The 19,527-nt window shown below is 44.3% G+C and overlaps 1 protein-coding gene across 5 annotated transcripts in view; it reads right to left on the bottom strand.

Moving 5' to 3' along the window:
* Window positions 1–1,693: 1,693 nt before the first annotated feature.
* The window catches only part of AFF1 (ALF transcription elongation factor 1), a 124,289-nt gene continuing 106,455 nt past the window's right edge, over window positions 1,694–19,527 (bottom strand). For all 5 annotated transcript variants that reach the window (XM_065061804.1, XM_065061803.1, XM_065061806.1 and 2 more), the window contains 10 exons: window positions 18,216–18,313; window positions 14,648–14,891; window positions 13,534–13,625; window positions 12,464–12,527; window positions 11,512–11,648; window positions 10,248–10,319; window positions 9,536–9,629; window positions 9,390–9,433; window positions 7,827–8,056; window positions 1,694–5,175 (listed from right to left, as the gene is read on the bottom strand). In XM_065061804.1, coding sequence (XP_064917876.1) covers window positions 5,054–5,175; window positions 7,827–8,056; window positions 9,390–9,433; window positions 9,536–9,629; window positions 10,248–10,319; window positions 11,512–11,648; window positions 12,464–12,527; window positions 13,534–13,625; window positions 14,648–14,891; window positions 18,216–18,313 — 1,197 coding nt within the window. In that variant the 3' untranslated portion in view covers window positions 1,694–5,053. The remainder of the gene's footprint in view (window positions 5,176–7,826; window positions 8,057–9,389; window positions 9,434–9,535; window positions 9,630–10,247; window positions 10,320–11,511; window positions 11,649–12,463; window positions 12,528–13,533; window positions 13,626–14,647; window positions 14,892–18,215; window positions 18,314–19,527) is intronic.

Genomic DNA, 19,527 nt, shown 5'->3' with positions numbered 1-19,527 from the left:
ATCCCCAGACAGCTTGGTTTTTATTTCATCTTCACAGATTCGTGAACATCTCTTTCCTCTGAAGGACTTGAATACATTTTGCAAGAGGCTCAGCATCCTTGTTTCTCCATGAGCTCTAGGTTATTGACACTGTGGCATCCCAGCTCACCCCCATTTCCCAAGGCCCTCTGGAAAACTAAGACAAAGCAAAAAGGCTTATTCCAAACCCTACCTGGCTCTTTTCAGAACAGCGAGGAGAGCTCACGAGCAAGCTCAGAGCCTGCTGCACCTCACGTCTAACAAGGAAAAAGCACGCAGGCTGGAGCAGCTTTCGGAAATACCTTTCAGCTACCACAGACGGGCTGGCACGTGCCTTCAAATATTGAAAGAGAACAGAAAGAAGTCATCACTTGGGATGCAGTTTTGATGGCTTTACAGAAGTGGACAACATTGCTGGACCCAAAAAACCCCTAAACTTTAACTTCAGCAACACTGAGCAGGAGAAAAAAACAGGGGGAAATCAAGGAACCCCGGACCTTGACAAAGCATATGGCAAACAGCAGAGATCGCGAGCTGCCGCTGTAGCACACACAACTCATTGTTTCAGGAACACAAAAGTCTAGAGAAAATGCGTTCAGAAACACTGATGATGGTCCAGGAACACCACCAGTTTTGGGTAGTGACGGGTTACTAAAAGTGCAATTAATACAAAGAAAGCACAGGCTGCCGAAAGGGTCTTTTAGTGTTTGGAGAGCAGCACAGGGCCAAGAAACTGCAATCAACTTTAACACAGCTGTTTTGCCAAAAATAACATTTGTCTTTAAAAAGGGTGAGCCAAGCCAAAGAGAGAAAGCAAGCTAATCTATAATGTATTAACATAACAGATCTCAAAATAAATTAAACACAGTTGCAAAATTAGGTTGGGTCAATAAAGGCTCAATAAATAAACAAGCAACAACATCAAAACATTACTGGAAAACCACCCCAAAATATTTTTGGCCTGGAGGGGCCAGGGCTCTGGGCAGAGCTGCCCCTTCCCCCTCCTCCCTCCTGGCTTTTGGGTGACCTCCTCCCTCCGCACCCCTTGCCCTCCGCTCCCCACCTCCAAACCTAACCCACTTTGGGAAAGGCACCTTTTGGGGTCTGAGCGGGAAGGAAATGATGGGACAGGAGACACGAACGTCCCGGGAAAAGCAGCTTCCCCCCAGCCAGCAGACAGGACAGCTCATGTCCACCTGCCCCTTGCACCCCGCCAAAACCACAACAAAATTCACAGATGCTTAATCCACATCTGTACGGCCCAGCCACACGCTATCTTCCTATGTTTGTTCTTCTTATCCTCCAGCCTGGGGCTGACCTGGCTTGGTGAGACTTGAAACATGAACTCATGCCAGTGTCCATGAACCAGACCCCAGCTGAGCCCCCTCCGGGCACTGAGCCCCACGGCACACATGGGGTTGTCCTGCCAGAAACCATTTTGGGAGGACAAGAGGCAGATGTCGTGACCCTCTGAGTACCAAAATTCGCACCCATTCTTGTTCCTAAAGGAAAGGGCGAGGGGCAACAAACGGGAGCAATTGAAACAGAGACTGTTTCTACAGAAATTCATATTTAAACCTCTTTCAGAAAAGAAACAGTGAGACCATTCAGAGAGGAAAGGCAAATTTCTCTACAAGCCAAGAAGACAAGGACTCTTGCAACAACTCATAATGAATCGGTTACTTCATTTATCGTTTATTTCCCCATATGAATGAATCACCCATCTCGGAAGCTCCATCACACACAGGGAAGAAAAAGTTATTTACAAGAGGGACATACACCCCCAAAATAAGTTTAAGATGTACGGATTTATAATGGGAACCAAGAGGGATGGGAGAGGACAAAACCAAAAACAAGGACATTGCAGTCAGACTTTGACTTTCAGTTACAGAAGAGATCTCTATCGCCATGTACGTGGGGTTTTCAACTATTAAATAAATGGCATCTTAAAAATAGAACATTTGACAATTTCAATACATGTATTATTTCTTCTAAATAAATATTGCATGGAAATGATGCTACTTTGCCACCATAGCTGCCTCCTCTCCTGGGACTTCACCATCCTCTCAGTTTTTCCTTGGATTCATGGTTTTGTTTCCTAATGGCAAATGCTGTTTCCTCCACTGCTACATTTTGGTTTGGTTTGTCTATTTTTGTTTGGTTTTTATTTGAAAGGCCTGAACAGGCCCAAGTGAAAACAATGAGCATCTTTCCTAACCCTCTGCAGGCCTCTCACCTGGTTCAAGGCTGAAATATGATGGCTTTTTTAAAAAACAAAAACAAAAACAAAACAAAACAAAAAAAAACCCACAAAAAGCAACCAACCAAAAAACCCCCAACCTATTACTTAAACAGCTTTCTGCATGACCTGAAACAAAACAGAGCTTCCTGTTGTGTAGTTTGGTACTGATGCTCCCACAGACCACTCCCGGTTTTTGAAATGAGAGGAGCCCCCAAATCACTCCCGACCTGCCTGTGACCTCATTTCCTCCTAGGCTTGGGGGAGTTTTGCCCTTGGCGCGGGAGCAGCCCTTGCATGACAGCAAAACGCATGCTGCCTTTTCCCAACTGAAAAGCAGCAAATGCCACTAGTCCACTTGCCTTCCTTGGGTGTCTTCTTACCGACTGTGCTCGGCCAACATCCTTGCAGGAGCTTTCCTAGGAACAGGGCAAGAGATTATCACTACCTGGGCAGCAAAGTGCTGGCGAGGGCAGGAGCCGGTGCACCCACGGGCTGGCAGCACGGAGGGAGGTGTGCATATGTGAAATGCAAGTACTGGGGATACTCGTGTCCCTGCTTCACCTCGCACTCACCCCTAATGCTCTGCTACGGTTCTCAGACACCCTCGTGGGTTTTCAGGTTCAAGAAAAGCTTTCTTCCTTCTTCCTCCTCCTTGGCTTGTGATCCTAAAACTAAACTTTGTTTGAAGACAAAGCCAGAAGAAGGCACTGACCCACCAGTCTGGAATCAAGCTCCAAAGTGCATGTGAGGCCCTGAGGCCGGCTGGCCATCCTCACACTTCCTGAGAACAAAACAGCCAATGCTGAGCCAACAGCCAACGCTCTGCCCCTGCCTTACTGTGAGCAGTCGCTCCTCCAGCAAGGAGGAGTCCAAGTGAAGTTCGATAGGTAAAACGGGGAGCGGGGGGGCACATGGACCTTCCTTCCACTGGTTAGGGCAGCTTATCCCTGAAATGCACTAAGGCTTTCAATAAAGTGAACATAAAAGAACAGTCCCTTGAAGGTGTGGGGAAGACCCAGTGGGGATCCCGGGCACCCTTCACTGCCAGGGGAGGTGAGGGGGGAGCTCCCATGTGCTGGGGGCTGGGGCAGAGCCACAGGCTCCTCCCAGGCACAGGAGGCCTCCAGGCTTTCCCGTGGCAGGCGCCGTTTCTACAGAAACTATGTTTGGAAATGCAGACCTTTTTGCTGATATTTGTCAATTTTTGTGAGCCTCAAAACCACAAGCGTGTGTCCTACAAAGGGGGTACTGCTGCATGCATGCAGACCTGTTCCTCCATCCTGAAACTATGTGGAAAAGGGAGCTAATCCACAGGAGATGTGTTCTTTGCTGTAAGCACAATTATTTTGGGATACTATCCTCCCCTTCACCACTCCCACAGGTCTGTCAGAGATCGGGTGAGGGATGCAAGAGAGGACCAGAGGGCTAAGGCACACTATGAGATAGGAGGATGGCAGGACACTGCTGTCACACAACAGGCTATCTTTGGGTAGAGAAGGGTGTCATCTGACTGATCGCTGTGGATGCCGCCTTCACCGTTACTGTCAGCTGCAAAATTGCAAAAATGCAGCTCCTGGAAAGGAAAAAAAATGCTTGCCAACAGTTAATTATTCCCTTTCGTGTTCCCTTGACAGATTTCTAAGTACTTGGGCCCATCCTGTAGTTTGGTTAAGAAAAAACACATGAGTTATCTCCCACACAAAGGATGCCCTACTTTGGTACCAAATCCTGCTCTTAGATATTCACCGAGACCAGCAGTGGCTACAGGCAAATATCCAAACACAAAATTTGTCTTATGTTCCACATTCAGCCACTTAGTTCCTCCTGAAACAGAAGTGACTCCTCCCCATGCAAGCTCTTAGACTCAAAATAATGTCCAAGCAATCATAGTGACCCAGGTCAGTCGGTCCACCCCCACCCACTGTAACAATAAAAAGCAAGTGGGCAAGGTGTCCTCAGTGAGAGTGAGGTCCCTCCAACACAGAAGAGAGGAAGAGCTGTTTCCAGCCACACCTAGTCGCTTTTGCTACCCCAACTGTGTTCAGCTGATGAGGCTTAAACAGAGCAAGACCCTAAAGTAACATAGTTTGAGTGCTAAGGGCACATGCGAGTGCGTGACGAGAAGGACCAAAGCAACGATGACTTAAGAAGTGAACTTGCAGCACTGAAGGCAGTGGCTTCACCCGATTCTCAGGGCAGCAGCTAGCTGGCAAACGCACGATGGTGCAGCTGGAAAGCAGGCAGGGCAGGCCACTAAACTTTTTTTACTGTAACGTAATGCTGTGAGGGGCCGAGGAGGTTGCTACTTGCCATCTGAGGAACAAAGACCCAACACCGAAGACTGCATCCATGCTTGCAAAAAACACTCCTCTGACACGTCTTCTGGGCACACAACTGTTGTGGACTGTGGGATGTTGCATAATAACCTCTGGAGGCAGATTTCCTACTTGTCGGCACTTCTTCATGAGTGATTATTGTCCTGCTGGTTATTTGTAATAGAAATGTTTATAGACCATCAATACATTGAGCCATTGAGACAGTTCATTGCACTTCATCGTTTTAAAGGAAGGTGCCATCAACGTTGAGGCTTTCCTCCATCTCTTCTTTATTCAAGGCAGCAAAGCGCTACCCTAAAAATACAGTTCAAAGTTTTTCCAGTGTAACCAGATCCCTTCCACTTTGATTTATATTCCCTTGCAGGTGCTTTGTATCCAATGATTCAACAAGTCAGACTGTTTCTGAGGCTTCCAAAGTGCAAAAGAGTTCAAGGTACTTAACCACCTTGAGCACCAGTTAAGGCGTATTTGTTTCCAGTCTCAGCCACTGTAAACCCTGTCTAACATAGTGTACCAGTTCAGTCATGCTACTGTTCAGTGCCAGAGTGCACGTCGCTGTGCTGAGTTCGGCAAAAAACTCTGGAAAAAAGGGGAGGGAGAAAGAAAACATTTGGTTGGTTTCACACAACAGGTACATCTGACAGACGAGGGGACAGTGAGAAGTAACAACAGCAGCACACTGTCAGCAAGTCCCATTAAACACATCATTAATGCAGAGAGTTCAGCAATATTAGAAGGCTGGGAAGCATAACAAGGACACAAGGCAGAGCATGCGTGAGGAAAACGTGCTCACGCATGCGTGCACACACCAAACTGCCTCCCCAAGTGCTGGCTTTGATATGACATCAGCACTCAGTGGTAGGTAGGCAAATATTCAGCTGTTCACACCACAGCAGTCCCTGCGGTGTGTTTTATAGACTGGTTTGGGTCGGAAGGTACTTTCAAAGCTCATCTAGTCCAACCCCTGCCATGAGCAGGGACATCTTCACCTGGATCAGGTTACTCAGAGCCTTGTCCAGCCTGGCCTGGGATGTCTGCAGGGATGGGGCATCCACCATCTCTCTGGGCAACCTGGGCCAGTGTTTCACCACCCTCAGTGTAAAAAATTTCTTCCTCATGTCTAGTCTGAGATGGCTCTTGCCAAACATCTGACCTGCCCAGAGGTGCCGGCAGGCTGCATGCCCTGCTCTGTGCTGGCAATTGGCTGTGCAGGTGACGGTGAATTACAGGAAACTGTCACACCCGTTCCTTTCCAGTCACCTTTCCAAAACATTCCTGCATGACCTGTGTTCCAGCAGCATGGGCTTGTCCCAATCCCTGTAGCCTTGACTGTGTTGCCAGGTACCTTTGTCAGAATCTGGCCACTCTTGGCTCTCCTTTTTTACACAAAAAGGTTGAAACTGGAGGCTGAAAATTTCTGCTTGGCTGTGCAAGGAACACTACAAAACATGTTTTCACTCTTATACTTTATATTCTCCTAATTTTCCTGCTTTTTTTTACAAAATGAATATCCATTCCCTCAACGGGGAATGGAAGAGCTGTAAGCAGGAGTCCAAACCCCATGCCTGAACAAACAGATCATGTGATCTGTGACCACAGCACAATATGATAGGAGAGCGACGTGCAACATACACACGTGCAACCTCAGCTTGTCCTTGCTGTGGGAGATCAGAGGCCAGGAGACAACCTGTTTGAGTCCCATGATCCACAGCACTGCTCTGAATTATGGTGAGGAGCTGGGTCCTGTGCTGGGAGCACCGGATTGGGGACTCACCAAAACCACATCAGCTCTGCACAAGTGACTTGGACATTAATGACAACTGACTGCTTTCCACTAACTTACGACTTCCCTGTTTAATAGAACATCATAGCTGAAGGCTTCTGCTCTTTCCTCTTCTTATGCTCTACGAATCGCATAAAAGAGTCAAGGATGCGGCTTTCTTTTTTTTTTTTAAGTTTCATGTACTTACTCTCTGTACCACTTGGCATCTGTATATTACACTGAATATCAACAAGTTCCAGTTTTTAATCTCTTTCAGTGACAACACCTGCGAAGCCTACACATGCTGTTCTCCTGCACAGATCCACTCCCTTGGGAGTATTTACTATCCCAGTCATCATTCCCCTACATTAAAATGACAATGCAGAGTAAGTTTTAAATTTAGTCTGGATTGATGCAAGATTGCGCTCAGGCTGCCCTCCCACAGATTTTCCTCTGTGACTCATTCCTCTGGCTCACCAGCAGCATCCGCCGCTCCTTCTGTGTGATGGTCTTTTATCAGCCTTTTGAGGATATAATCCAAAATACTGCACATGAATTGCTGCTGTGAGCACAGATTTGCTCCGAGGGCAGCCAGCAACTGGAGTTACTTTGTTCAAAGGTGATTTGCAAAGACTTCAATTTTAGCAACTGCCTGATTAGCGTGAGTGTTTTTACAGCCTTCCAACAACTCAGCCAGGCACATCGTGCTTATTTTCTTTTGCAAGTTTGGCAGCAGATTGTGGCAATATATCCCTTCACCACAGCAAAATTTCTGTTTTATGAAAAATGACACTGCAAATGCCACATGGGATGACAGGTTACAGACTGAACTGCACCCACCCTAGGGCTTTTGCCTTTTCACCACTGCTTGTACCACAGGAAAACACAACGTTTTTAACAACCAAACTGTAAAATAAAAGAAGTAGCAGCTATTTTATGCAATGTTACTGGCAAATGCTCGTTACATGCTCAGCAAGGACTACAAGTGCTGCTCAGCTTCTCAGTTATAGAGAGAATCCAGCTTCACTGTTTTCAAGACAAAACACCTGGGAGTTTGACAAGCAAGCTAGAACACAAGGCTACAGGCCACAAAGCTGTGTGTGAAAAAAATGAACCAACTCAGAAAAGCTAAGTGTCCCAAAGGGAAATACAGACAGCGAAAAGCTCCTTACACTTCTTGTGTTACCATGAAGTGAGCTGGCTGGTTTCCTGCACTTGATACCCTCATCCCTTAGCTCTTAGACATTTGAGGATGCCAAGACAACCTTTTAATCGGAACACTCACCAATATATCACCATCAGGTATCTCTGCCAATAACCTGTCTGTATGCCATAGCTGCCTACTCCAGCATATTTAACACCTTGATCTTTAGGTAGGGTGTTTGCTACAGAGAACATTAGCATTGAAGCAGGTAAACATACACATAACCACAACACAAGACAGAGAAGATGGAAGGCAAAAACTTACCCTTATTCTTCCTGGCCAGTGCATCAGCCTGTTCCCAAATATCATACGCATAGAGGATATAGGAAGTGATGTTTACATAGGAAGAGGTGATGCTTGGGATAGTATAGGGGATGGTGAGTGAAGAGCCAATGCTGTTGCCACTGCAGTTGCTAGCGTTCGATCCTGGCTGAGAACTTGCAGAACTGGCAGGAGATGGCATTGGAGAAAGAGGAGAAGGCATGCCTGTGCTTCTGCAGGAGAAAGAAACACCACTGTGAACATTTATTTACCTTCAGAGTCTTGCCACAAGACTATCTTATGCCAGGAGCTATGTGGCGTCATGCAGACCTGCAATATGGAGTGCTGAAAACTGCCATGCGTTCAGGTATGTAACATGTAATTGTCCATCCAGTGCAAGACCAAAGTCTTTGAAGCTCTTTACAACTCTAAGGACTCCTCATGATAAAAGAAAGCGTGGGACCAGACAGCAGAAAGGGCCGCACATTTACCTTCCAAAAATCTACACCTACTTGTGGAAACCTTCACTGGATTATCTAAGCGTTTTTTCCTAATGAATTTCACTCCATGTGCGCTGAAGCTCCCCCCCATGGAGGCTGGAGCTTTCTGACAGCTAGTCAAAGTAGCCCAGGTCAGCCTACACACACTTATTTATAGAACTAGGGAAGCTAAATGCAGTCAGCTGCCCACCCTCCAGACACAGGCTGGCTTCATCACATCACTTCACCTAATTTTAGTTGCTGGTATGACAGGGCTTCCACCACTGCTCTTGGGAGAACATTTCTTTCTCAATAAACTACTGTGCAAAGTGGCAGAAAAATAACTGGAACTTCAGCATGACTATCAAAGACCAGACAAGCCTCTCTCAACTGCAGAACTTAAAAGGGACAGACGTGGAGCTGGGTAGCTATGTGCCAAATGGGCTTACCACAGCACACAAATAAACTTTCTTACTTATTGTCCTTAAAACACAGACCCAGTCTTCTGGCATTAGGTCAAACACCATTAGGTGACAGTGTACCTTTGACTTTTGCTGCCATGTACACAGCAACACTGCTGGAGATACACAGAAAGCACAAAATGTTCAGTAACTCACAAATTATAAAATCAGTTTCTTAATTGGTGACCAAACTAAAGAAAAAAACACTGAGTGTCACCTCAAAATTATGCTACCACAGGGTGAAGGCTTAATCCTACTAGAGAGCAGCCAGGGAGATGGGGATGGTATTTCATTAAGTCTCAAGGGATCTCTAACAGAACAAAGATGACAACAACAGGGGCTCTGAAACAGCACAGTAAAAATACCTCCCTTGTCCCTCTGATCTCCTCCTCTGGTAGAGAACTGCTCTGCTTGATATGTGGTAACTTGTGATGTCGTAACAAAAAAACCTCCATTTCCAACAAAAAAAGACAGGAAAGAGAGCAGAAACATACTCATGCCCCTAACAATATGATTTCAGGTGGCAAGAAAGAGCCAGCGGTGAGGTGCTCTCAAATGCAGCATGCAACTCAAATACTCCAGCTACTGTTTTCACACAGTAAAATGTACATGTTTTTAAATCTTACCTTGCAACACACGGAGAAGGTGCTTGTGTTACTCTGGAAGAACTCTGCAGCAAGGAACAGAGCTCTCATTAGGTTTGGGCTATTCAGTCAACATTAGTAAGTAGTGCAGCCATCCAGGTGGCAGCTTAGTATTACGCATGCCCTACCTTGAAGTGGTCATTCAGGATCCTGGAATACTTTATTGCAGTGTCCTTTTTGTAACGGAACATGGCCATGTGCAGAATGGACTGGCAGCGCATGCTGTGAACAGAAACACAACCAAGCGTCAGTGTTCAAGCTCGCATCGGCACTGCTGCAAAGTCAAGAAAGCTCAGAACTTTTACTCCTACTCATCTTAAAAAAAAAAAAAAAAAGACCCTGAAAAATCACAACGAAAAAAACCCAACCAACCAACAACAAAAAAACCCCAAAACAAATCTGAGGAAGGGCCATGTCTGGTCTTCTGTATAAAAGCAGGTGCCCAGACTCTTCTAGGTGCCACGGGCTGAGTAAGCCCTTGGCCAGAAGTGCCTCAGCTATGTTCAGCTACGGCTTCAGTTACGCGCCTCAAACACGGGCAGCCAAATTGCATTATTTCACCTTAGGTGAAAGCCCTTACATGATCTCAAGTTACCAGCAGATCAAATTTTAGAGCCTGCACTTTCCACATGTTGCCACTTTTGACATTCCAGCTCACTTTTGAGAGCTGTCCCAGTTCATTCTCGTTTTTATATTGTTGTTTTTTTGTTTTGTTTTGTTTTTCCCTTGCAGAATTCTGATTCCCATTTAACTCATTCTTTCACCCCTGAAAGTAACAGGTCTTTTGCTCTATCCAGCCTAAAAACAGAATACAAAGGCACAGAAAAAACAGTTACGCACCATAACACAGCAAAGATTTTTTCATGTGAAGATGCTGAGGCGTCTGTGAAGGATATCAACGTCATGATGAATCTAAGGAAATAAAACAAACAGAAGCTCATCAGCCATCAGTGCTCTGAAGTCCCACTGTGTATGAAAAAACAGTGCGTGCTGCTATCTTAAACACCAGTCCCAAAGAAAGGAAACCTCCCTTGAGTTCTTAGTCCTGGCACCAAGTGCTTGGGCATGATCTTGAGCAGAGGACTGTGTCTCAAAATGCACTGTTTTTTAAGCAGCAGGAACAGATGTGCCCCTTAGGCGACTCTCTCTCCTCTTACAATGATCTAAAAAGTAGATGCGCCTCTGCCATGGGCCAGTCACAAGCCTGGGGCCAAGAAGATGTGCCCCTGCTACTGAAGGTGAAATATTAATTCAAGTGTTTCTGGCCAAGACAGACGTTTTAGTGGAAATCTTTCTTTTTGCAAAAAAACAAATGAGCACATCTCCCTTTGAAAACAGAACAACAACAGCACCTTGGAAATATGGTCCATCAAGACCAGAAAGCAAACAATGTAATTTTAAAAAGTTTGTCTACCAGAAAAAATGACTGACAGCTCTAAGGCAGGAACTCAAGTCAGCTCTCAAAAATACTCATATAACCCATAACTTCAATATGACTAAAGTGATACCTTTTTTTCTTCTATCCAATACCTGGTTCCTTGGGTTAGACTGACTGTGTATGTCATGCTGCTATCTACATACACCTGCTATGGCTGTGAAACTAAACAGGGAAGTTTGCTAAAAGAAATCCAAATAAAGTGTGCTGACAGAAAAACACATGCGAGAAATCAATAAAATTTGCCTTCAATCAAGCTGGAAGACCTCTGGGGCACAAACTGTTCTTCCACACACTGTACTGTTGCTTTGCCTTTTTTAACTGACATGCTACTGAGGCTCACATGCAAAAGCAACTTCAGATCTGGATAGAGTAAAAACTCCTTCAGCCCTCGACTGTCATAACCAGTGTCCTCTGGTGTAGCTCAGCTGCAAGACTCATACACTGAGAAGAACGTGGTGCTGCATTCTTCTGAAGAGCAATGTTGAAACATTTCAAAAAATTTGTCTCTGGTGCCTCGGGACTGTCTGTCTGTCTCGTGCTTGTACAGCAACCTGAATTCTGCTCTGTGGTGGGAATTCAGAGCTGCCACAGTTGCAAACAAGCAATACAAGTAACCCTCCCTCTCCAAACGCACTGCATAACCATCACGCTTGAAAAACCACTTACTTGATGAGATCTATGGTGTCGCTGAATATGCTGTAACCTGATTTTGGTGCTGGTCCATCCGATTCCATGGCAATTCCATATTCAATGAAGAAAAGAGCAGCTTCTAGGTACTGAAAGGCCTTTCCAGTCTTGTCGGTCTATTGGGAAGAAAATTCTCGTTTTTAGACTAAGAAAAAAACCTGTTTCTCTCAAGTTTACCTGAATTCCTTTTTTCTCCCTAGGCAGGCAGGATTTCAAGAAAGAAAAAGACACAAGTCAGGCCTCTGGGTGTTAATTAAAGGCTTCTCAGCAGAACCCCTAACGTGGTCCCAGTCATCAGCTTTATGTGCTCTGGCTATTTGCCTCTCTTCCTCCTGCTCAATGTTTTCCTCTGGCAATTTATTATCTTCACACTTTTCAGATATTATTGTCTGGTCTTGGAGGTCTGCCTTGTCAGAGGCAGATGAGGCTTTCCCACTATAGTATTCCCTCACTTCATTTGCACAGAAAAATAGCAAATAGCAAATGTACATTACCTGACTGAGCCATAATTAGCACAAAAAGTTCAGTCATGCACGCTGTTAAACCGTGCACAGCAGAGAAAGCCAGTTACATCTGCAAAGGGCACTCCAAGTCTTGTTCACCAGCAACACAATTACCATCAGGATCCTGACATTTCAGAGTAAACTATCTTAAAACTAACTCTTCCATCTGTCTTCTGAGGACTTTGTGATAGGTCTGGCAAAGCAAACAGGCGTGTTAACCTCAGACAACATCACTTCTGATTCCTGTTCTCTAGGTGTGTTTATAACAAAGGGAAATGTCTGAAAATTTGGCAATTACAAACATATGACTCGAACATACTCCCTTAGGTGGAAGTAATGCTAGCCAGAGAATCTTATCCACAAGCACAAAGGTATCAGGTCTGAACGCAAGAGCTGGTTAACATTTCTAGCACCAGGCCAAGACTCACCATGGCATCAGCTTTGTGCTTCAGCCTCTTGGCCTCTTCTATGTAGTATTCCATTGGATGCTGTCTGAATTGGGGACAGAGAAAAGAAAAACAGAAAACAGAGAAAAAAAGAGTATAACAATTACCAATTTTACCTTCATATCTAAAGGATGCTACGACACCAAACACCCTGTTTTGGTAAGCCTGTTACAGCCTTATCAAATGCACACTACAATTATGATGGTCAATGAACACTGTTTGCATGTTCAGAAACAGACAGCATCTGAATGCACAAACAAAACTAATTAATTTCTCAAAAAATGATGGAATAACACTGAAAAGTGGCATTTTGGAATGAAAAAAACACTGGCTGTCAGGCTACTATGAGAGCAAGTTCACTTCTTTGCTCCCACTGGAAGACAGTAGTTAATGTGATCTCCTATCATTCTTCAAGTACAATACCACAAATATATTTTGATTGAAACACACAGTAAAATTTGCAGTGCTGCACACTTATCTCAGGCCAGAAGAGCTTGCACTCAAGTTACCTGCTTACAAGAGATATGGTCACCAAGGCTTCTACAGGCCTTGGTATCAATCAACACATAAATGATTGACCACACGAATTTCTGTGCACTGTGACAATCTATTCACCATGCAAAGGGCACACAGCCACCTGTGTAACTAACAAAATGAGGAAAAAAAAGGGTCATGCCCTCTCAGAAAAGTCATCCACCTGCCCAGCACCTTGTCACAGAGGAGTCTGCCGCTTGTCAAGGATCAGACAAATCAAACTCCATCACTTGCAGCCAGGCACAGAGAGACATCTCCTCTCCTAGTTAAAAAGCACCAAATTTCTAGAGTAGCTTCCTTCAAACAAGGGACTGTTGAAACGAGACCCTTGCTTTATGGTGGGTGTGGTAAGCCCCAGACACAAGGCAGCGGCACAGGGCAGGTTCCAGACATCTCTCCCTCCCGCTTTCTTCCCAGAAGAAGAGCACATTACGGAGCAGAAGCCAGGATGGCTGCAGGGCCAGCCTTGCCCGGTGTCTTCAGAAAGTACAGATGAGGAGCACAAAAACAAAACTTACTTTTCTAACTTGAGTTGAGGTCTCCTTGGCTTGGAGGTACCATTTGGCAATGAAGGCACAGAAAAAGGACTTGTGACATCCCCTGCAGATCCCTGAAAAAAAACACAGAGCAGAAATAAAGCTGAGTAGAGAGATCTATGTAAACCAATTCAAAAGCCTGGCTTTCCTAAATTTCAAGAGAAAAATATTTATTTGTCCCAGGCATTGTCTATTTTCCAGGCTTTCCCCCTTTCCTGGCACACCCTCCAATAATGGAAAGGAAAACTTTGCTTCTTACCTGACTGTTACTAAGGCTTAACACGATTCCAACTTCTCCCAAGCATGGAAAAAATAAGTAGGTTTCCTTGCACAATGACTACGACAGCAGTAAGGCTGCCAGTAGCACATTTTTCACGGTCACTAGCCAAAGCAGGAACAGGTAATATCCATTCACGCTTATTCCCACCTTAACCACACAGTAATTGCTTATTGTGCATTACTAAGTACATTATCAGGAAAAAGCAGTCAGAAGCCAGCTACAACAGCATGCACAGCCTGGCTTAACAGACAAACACATGACAATATCATGGACCACACACACAGAACCACTAGTGAACAGTAATATAATTTAATTTTATAACCCAATAATTCAAAGATCCAGCTGCAAGGATCATAAATAATAATTTTGTAAGCAAGCTATAAAACCCTACACCCAGGTTGCAGTCAAAACCACAGGTTGCTTGTTTCTTATTTTTAAGCAAGCCACTCTTTCTTTTTGTAAATGTACTAATTTTTATACTAATATTATAATTGCAGTTGCCTACAGTCAGAAACAGTTCCTGCCCTAAGTATGATTCTCTTCTCTTTCATTTTCACATGGTCATCCTTTCTCACTGTTTCACTGCTAAGACGAAAACAGATGACAAAAAGTCAGGAGAGATGTTACAGCACAGGCTTCTGGGCTGGCAACACACGGTCACAGCTGTTAAAGGGGCAAAAATACTTCAAAGAGCTTTTTCTGGTGACTGGCTTACCTTCCTTCCTTCTTAATATCCTCAGAGCATGTTTCTAAACAGAATCACACAGCACTCACAGGTTGCAGGAAACACCCCACCAGTTACAAGGGGGTACCTACTTTGATGCCCTTCGACAGTTCAGCGTGATTTCTCTCCACTTTTTTGTGCTTGGAGAACAAAGGATCCTTGTGGTTGCTCTTGTTCCTGGCAGTGTTATCCATGGTAGGCAGCTCATCACTCTCACTTCGGGGTCTCTTTTGAGCAGTCTTGGTTGACTTTGGTGCAGGATGTGCAGGAGACATGGGTGGCAGTGGCGGGGGTAGGAGATCTTTCTTCTGGGTCTCAAATGAAGCTTTCAGTGCTCTGGAGAGGGGGAGCAAATTCAGCAATTGGAATTAATACAGTGTATAGACAATGTAGGGATTTTTTTAAAACTTTGTTATATCACGTACCAATTCTGTTTAAACTTCTCTGGAAATGCGAGATGACTTGCTAACACAAATAATCCAACAAAAGGAAAATGAAACTTCAGGAACTTCATTGTGCTTTAAATACTACATCTTTAGCTGCCAACAACATATAAGTTGCTTTTCAAGTAGGAATAAGCCTCAGGACTTGCTCTTGAAGTAAAGATTTGCAACCAGAATATCAGTATATTGCAAAAAAGACACCCCTCCAACACAGCCCTTTTGCACTGAAAGAGGGAGAGAGGTAATTACAGCGGCTAAAACCCCTGTGACAAATCACCCAACAAGGCAAATGAACTGCAGCACTGTCTGTCTCTCCCCATTACGGTAGAAGATATCTCCTGTGGTCAGAGATACTTGACACTTGATCCTGTACATGCTTTGACAGAATTAAACTGAGTTGTTCCTTTAAGACTTGCCAGCTCAACTAAACAACACTTATAAAGCTCAGAGGATTCAAGGGAGAGAGACTTAAAAAGGCTCTTCTTTTAAATGGCAGAATGGAGCACATTCAATAACACAGTGGCATATCAAATTTCTAATCATCTGGGGTTAGGATTACCAGGAAACTCCAGTAAGTAGCACCAAATAGCTCTAAAGTTTGTTTCACTACTGCTGATTCACAAAAATTTTTATTCAGGTTCTCAAAGTTTCCAAGAAAACGGAGGGACTGTGACTCGGGGACTGCACCATCAGAAGAGGAGGAAATTAGGTTTAACCCTGTGAGAGAACTGAAGAGTGATGCTGCACACCTTGCTTCGTTTTGCTGTGCAGGGAACAGTCCTGTCCTCTCCCATTTTCCAGTGGGCCACAACCTGCTTTTCCCATGGTACAGTCCCTACACACACTCCCCAGCTTTGCTATATCGATACAGCTGACACTCCAGAGAGGACTATTTCACAGGGAGCACAGCAGCATCCCCCAACCTGATGCAGAGCCCTCTGCCCCCAAAAATGCATCCTATTCTTCCCACTCCAAAAGGCAGAACGTGGCTAAAGAAGAGAAAAAGAAAAAAAAAAAAAAAAGGAATGAACCCCAGAATGTCAACCTTTTCCTTACTACCACAGCTGAACCACCCCTTCACCCAACTCCATGTTATCCTCAGCATCTCAGTGCTTTAGGAGCATGTCAGTGCCTTCTCTGCAGAAAAGCAGTTTAGTCGGTTTGTGAAGACACAAACTTCAACATTGCATAACAAACCCACGTCAAATTCAAGCCCCATGCAAGCAGAAATTCAATGCAGTAGCCCATATCTGAAGCACCAGCCACCTCTCCTGGGAACACTGCCCATTCAAAAACATGCTCCTGGAAGCATTTGCTCCAGCATAAACCCAGACAAAATGCTGGCAGTACGCTAATGCACAAATTATGGGGTACATTTCAGCAGATCTACCAGAAGCACTGTAATTGCTATGCTGGAATAAATGAGAAATTACTGGCCATAAAGGCCACCTGAAATTCCAGACAGAGATAATGGTGGTGTATCCATCAGGTCATATTCAAAAAAAGACACAAAGATGACGAGATTATTTTAATGAAGAAGGGAAATGCTACCTACCCACTTATACACACACATTTGTTTTCTGGACTAGGTCTTGCAACATTTCAAGACAATACAAATTTGGGTCAGTCACAGCGAAAAACCTATTAGGACCGCAGCATCTTGGTTCGGTTAGAAAAAGGGAGAGTTGTGTATCCGTGCTATTCTAGAGTATCCCAGTTCAGATATTCTCAGCAGACTCACACAGCAGCAAGGTGAGAAAAAAATAGAGCTCTGCGATAGCCACATCCACCTCTGCGTTCTCCACTGGGAGAAGAGAGGTCCCACCTTGCACAGACACCTTGTGCACCAGCAGCCAGCCAGCAAATGCTATTAAAAGCCTGTAACCTGCGACAGAAAAAGCAGCTGAGGGAGCAGACAGTACTGGCCCTGACACCCTTTTTTTTATTTCAGCAGGACCTTTCCAATTAAGAAAATAGCAATGATCATGAAGTCAAAATTTACAGACTATAGTTACTCTTAGTACAATATTCTTTCCCAAGAGGCTGCCAGAACTCTTTTTGCTGTGGATACGATTGCTCAGCATCTTGCAGTAAATAAAGTGAATTTTCTGTTAGTTTTTCATCTATAGTCTGGGAATAATCTCTACGTGTCATTGTTCCTATTTGTTTGTTTAGTGTGTGATATGCTCTTGGAAAGGTATTTAAAGTGAATAACTGTGAGAGGTTATGTCATGGGAACCAGATTTCTGGGCCGCACTGTCAGCCATTCCATCTGTTTGCAGCAGCAGTCTGATCAAGCAGGTCTATTTGTCCGCATCTCAGTTTTCCCACGTGCAAAACACGTTCCCATCATCTTCTCACAAAGACTAGGAGCTTTACATGCTTGTGAAGTATCATGAATCTGATAAAAAGCTTTCTGCTGCTTCCCATGCTGTGAGAACAAAAACTTCCCCAAAACATGTTTGACAGCAGAATCCAGAATGATCGAAGACATGGGCAGACTTTCCCTGAAGTCCCTAAACTGTTGTGCAGAACAAGCATACACTGCACCCCGCAGAACAGCTGCCACCTCCCAGATCATCTAGGGCAAGCATCTGCTGACAGATTACCACCACGCCAGTTTGCAACCCAGCAGGCAGGCTGTCTACTACACTGTTTTGGAACTCAAACAACATACAAACTTTTTGCAAAAATTCCTTTTCTGCATTTGGTCTGAAAGACAGCAGTGCCAATGGTTGCCCTATCAGCTTAGAAGGAAAAGGCAAATTTCTTGCAGCACGGACAAGCTCCTGTTTAAAAAACAGAGTCTTCATTCCCATCTCAACTGTTAGAAATCGGGACAAATGCCACAACATTCAACACTTTTGCAGCCATGTGAATCAAATATGGGAGGATGACCAACCACTGAAATATCAGCTCATGCTGAATTATTAGAACCAGAATCCTCAGCATTAAGAAGGGAGAGGAAGATAAGTGACACCCAAGTATCATTGTACATCTGCAACAAATAAATAGGCAAATAAATTACGTTCCCTTAGCCACATGATTGGTTCCAGGATGTAAAGATTGATTTTCAGCAGATTAAGTTTCAGAGAGCACATTATTTTATACGCAAACTTACAAGTATAACAACAGGAGATACAGTTACTTGCCGCAACCTTTTCAAGAAATACTCAGCGTCAGGCACCTTTCTGCCATCCCACCACTGTATACTCACTTTGATTTACTGGAGTCTTTGTTAGCTGAAGACTGCAATGATTTTGTTTCTTTTTCTGATTTCGTTTTCTTCCTATCAGTTTCCTTCTCCATTTCCCTCTAACAGGAAGAAAAAAAATAATGTATCACTCACTTTTTGAAAGCTTGTATAATAAAGTACAGACAACACAGTTACCTTTGATCGATTCTGGCTACAAAAAGGAAACACAAGATATGGAAAGCCAGAGCCCAGCAGATGTAGACTTCAGGCTCACTGACAAGGACCCTAAAATAACATTTTATCTGCTTTTGCTTGGACAGATTAATTATTTTGTAGTGGAGGGGATGGAACTGCTAAGCCTCTCATTGCTAAAAGTAATCAATATTAAGGTACTTCCATTCCTGAAAATAAGCATTTCATCTGTTCTAGGTGGGCTTTTTTCTCCTGCTGAGTATGAATTGTACAGAAATGTATTCAGATTCCTCCTGGCAAAGCCATGAACGGAAAGCAATTGTGTTTTGTGATACAACTTATCAAAAGGAAGGAAAAAAAATGCATTCACAGGAGAGTTAGATCACTCTGATTTCCCAGACGTGCAGGCATTTTTGGTATTATTAACAAGAATCAGATACAGGTGAAATTTCAAACAGTCAGTTAAAACTGCTGCCATTGTCCTCCAGAACAGGAAACATTAAGGCAGAGAAGCAATAAATGATACTTTTTAATTGCATTCCATAGATCTTGCGATACAAAGAGTGCAAATCATCAGCTCACCTGAGTGAAAAACTTCAGAATAATTTGCTACAAATCAAGAAAATGTAAAAGAAATTGCACTTTTCAGTCAGTGTTATTCACAGTATGCCTGGCGGCAGCCAAAACCACTCCCGGACTGTCTTTCTGTCTCTCCCAAGAGCACACCCAGGTTTATGTCACTGCGATGGAACTCAGTGCCCAACACAGAGCCTACCTCTGGCAGCATGACTGGGGCATGGCTCCAGTACCTAGATCATGTCTCCTGAAGCTCTTTCTCAGGTTGAGCTCTACACTGCTGCAAAAAAAAACGTCTGACAGCTGTACCTGACCTAGCTGGCTGCGATGAAGCCTGAGCCTTCAAGGACACTGATGAACACTGACATAATACAGATGGTGAGGCTCTCAGGCAGGTTTTCGTGCGATCAGACACTCGCACTGCAAGGAAAGTCGTGCCTAACATCAAATAGCTCCTCTCGTTGGTCTTTGAGAGACAAGAGAAGTGGCAGATTTACCACCCCTTTACCTTTCTCCCGCTGCTCTGCATGAAAAGGACTGCCAGGGTCTCTCAAGTGTCTTCACC

The sequence above is a fragment of the Columba livia genome, chromosome 4 (genome assembly GCF_036013475.1).
Source record: "Columba livia isolate bColLiv1 breed racing homer chromosome 4, bColLiv1.pat.W.v2, whole genome shotgun sequence".
Classification (NCBI taxonomy): Eukaryota; Metazoa; Chordata; class Aves; order Columbiformes; family Columbidae; genus Columba; species Columba livia.
Note: the sequence above shows the minus strand (reverse complement) of the source record. Positions and strands in the feature narration are given on the sequence as shown.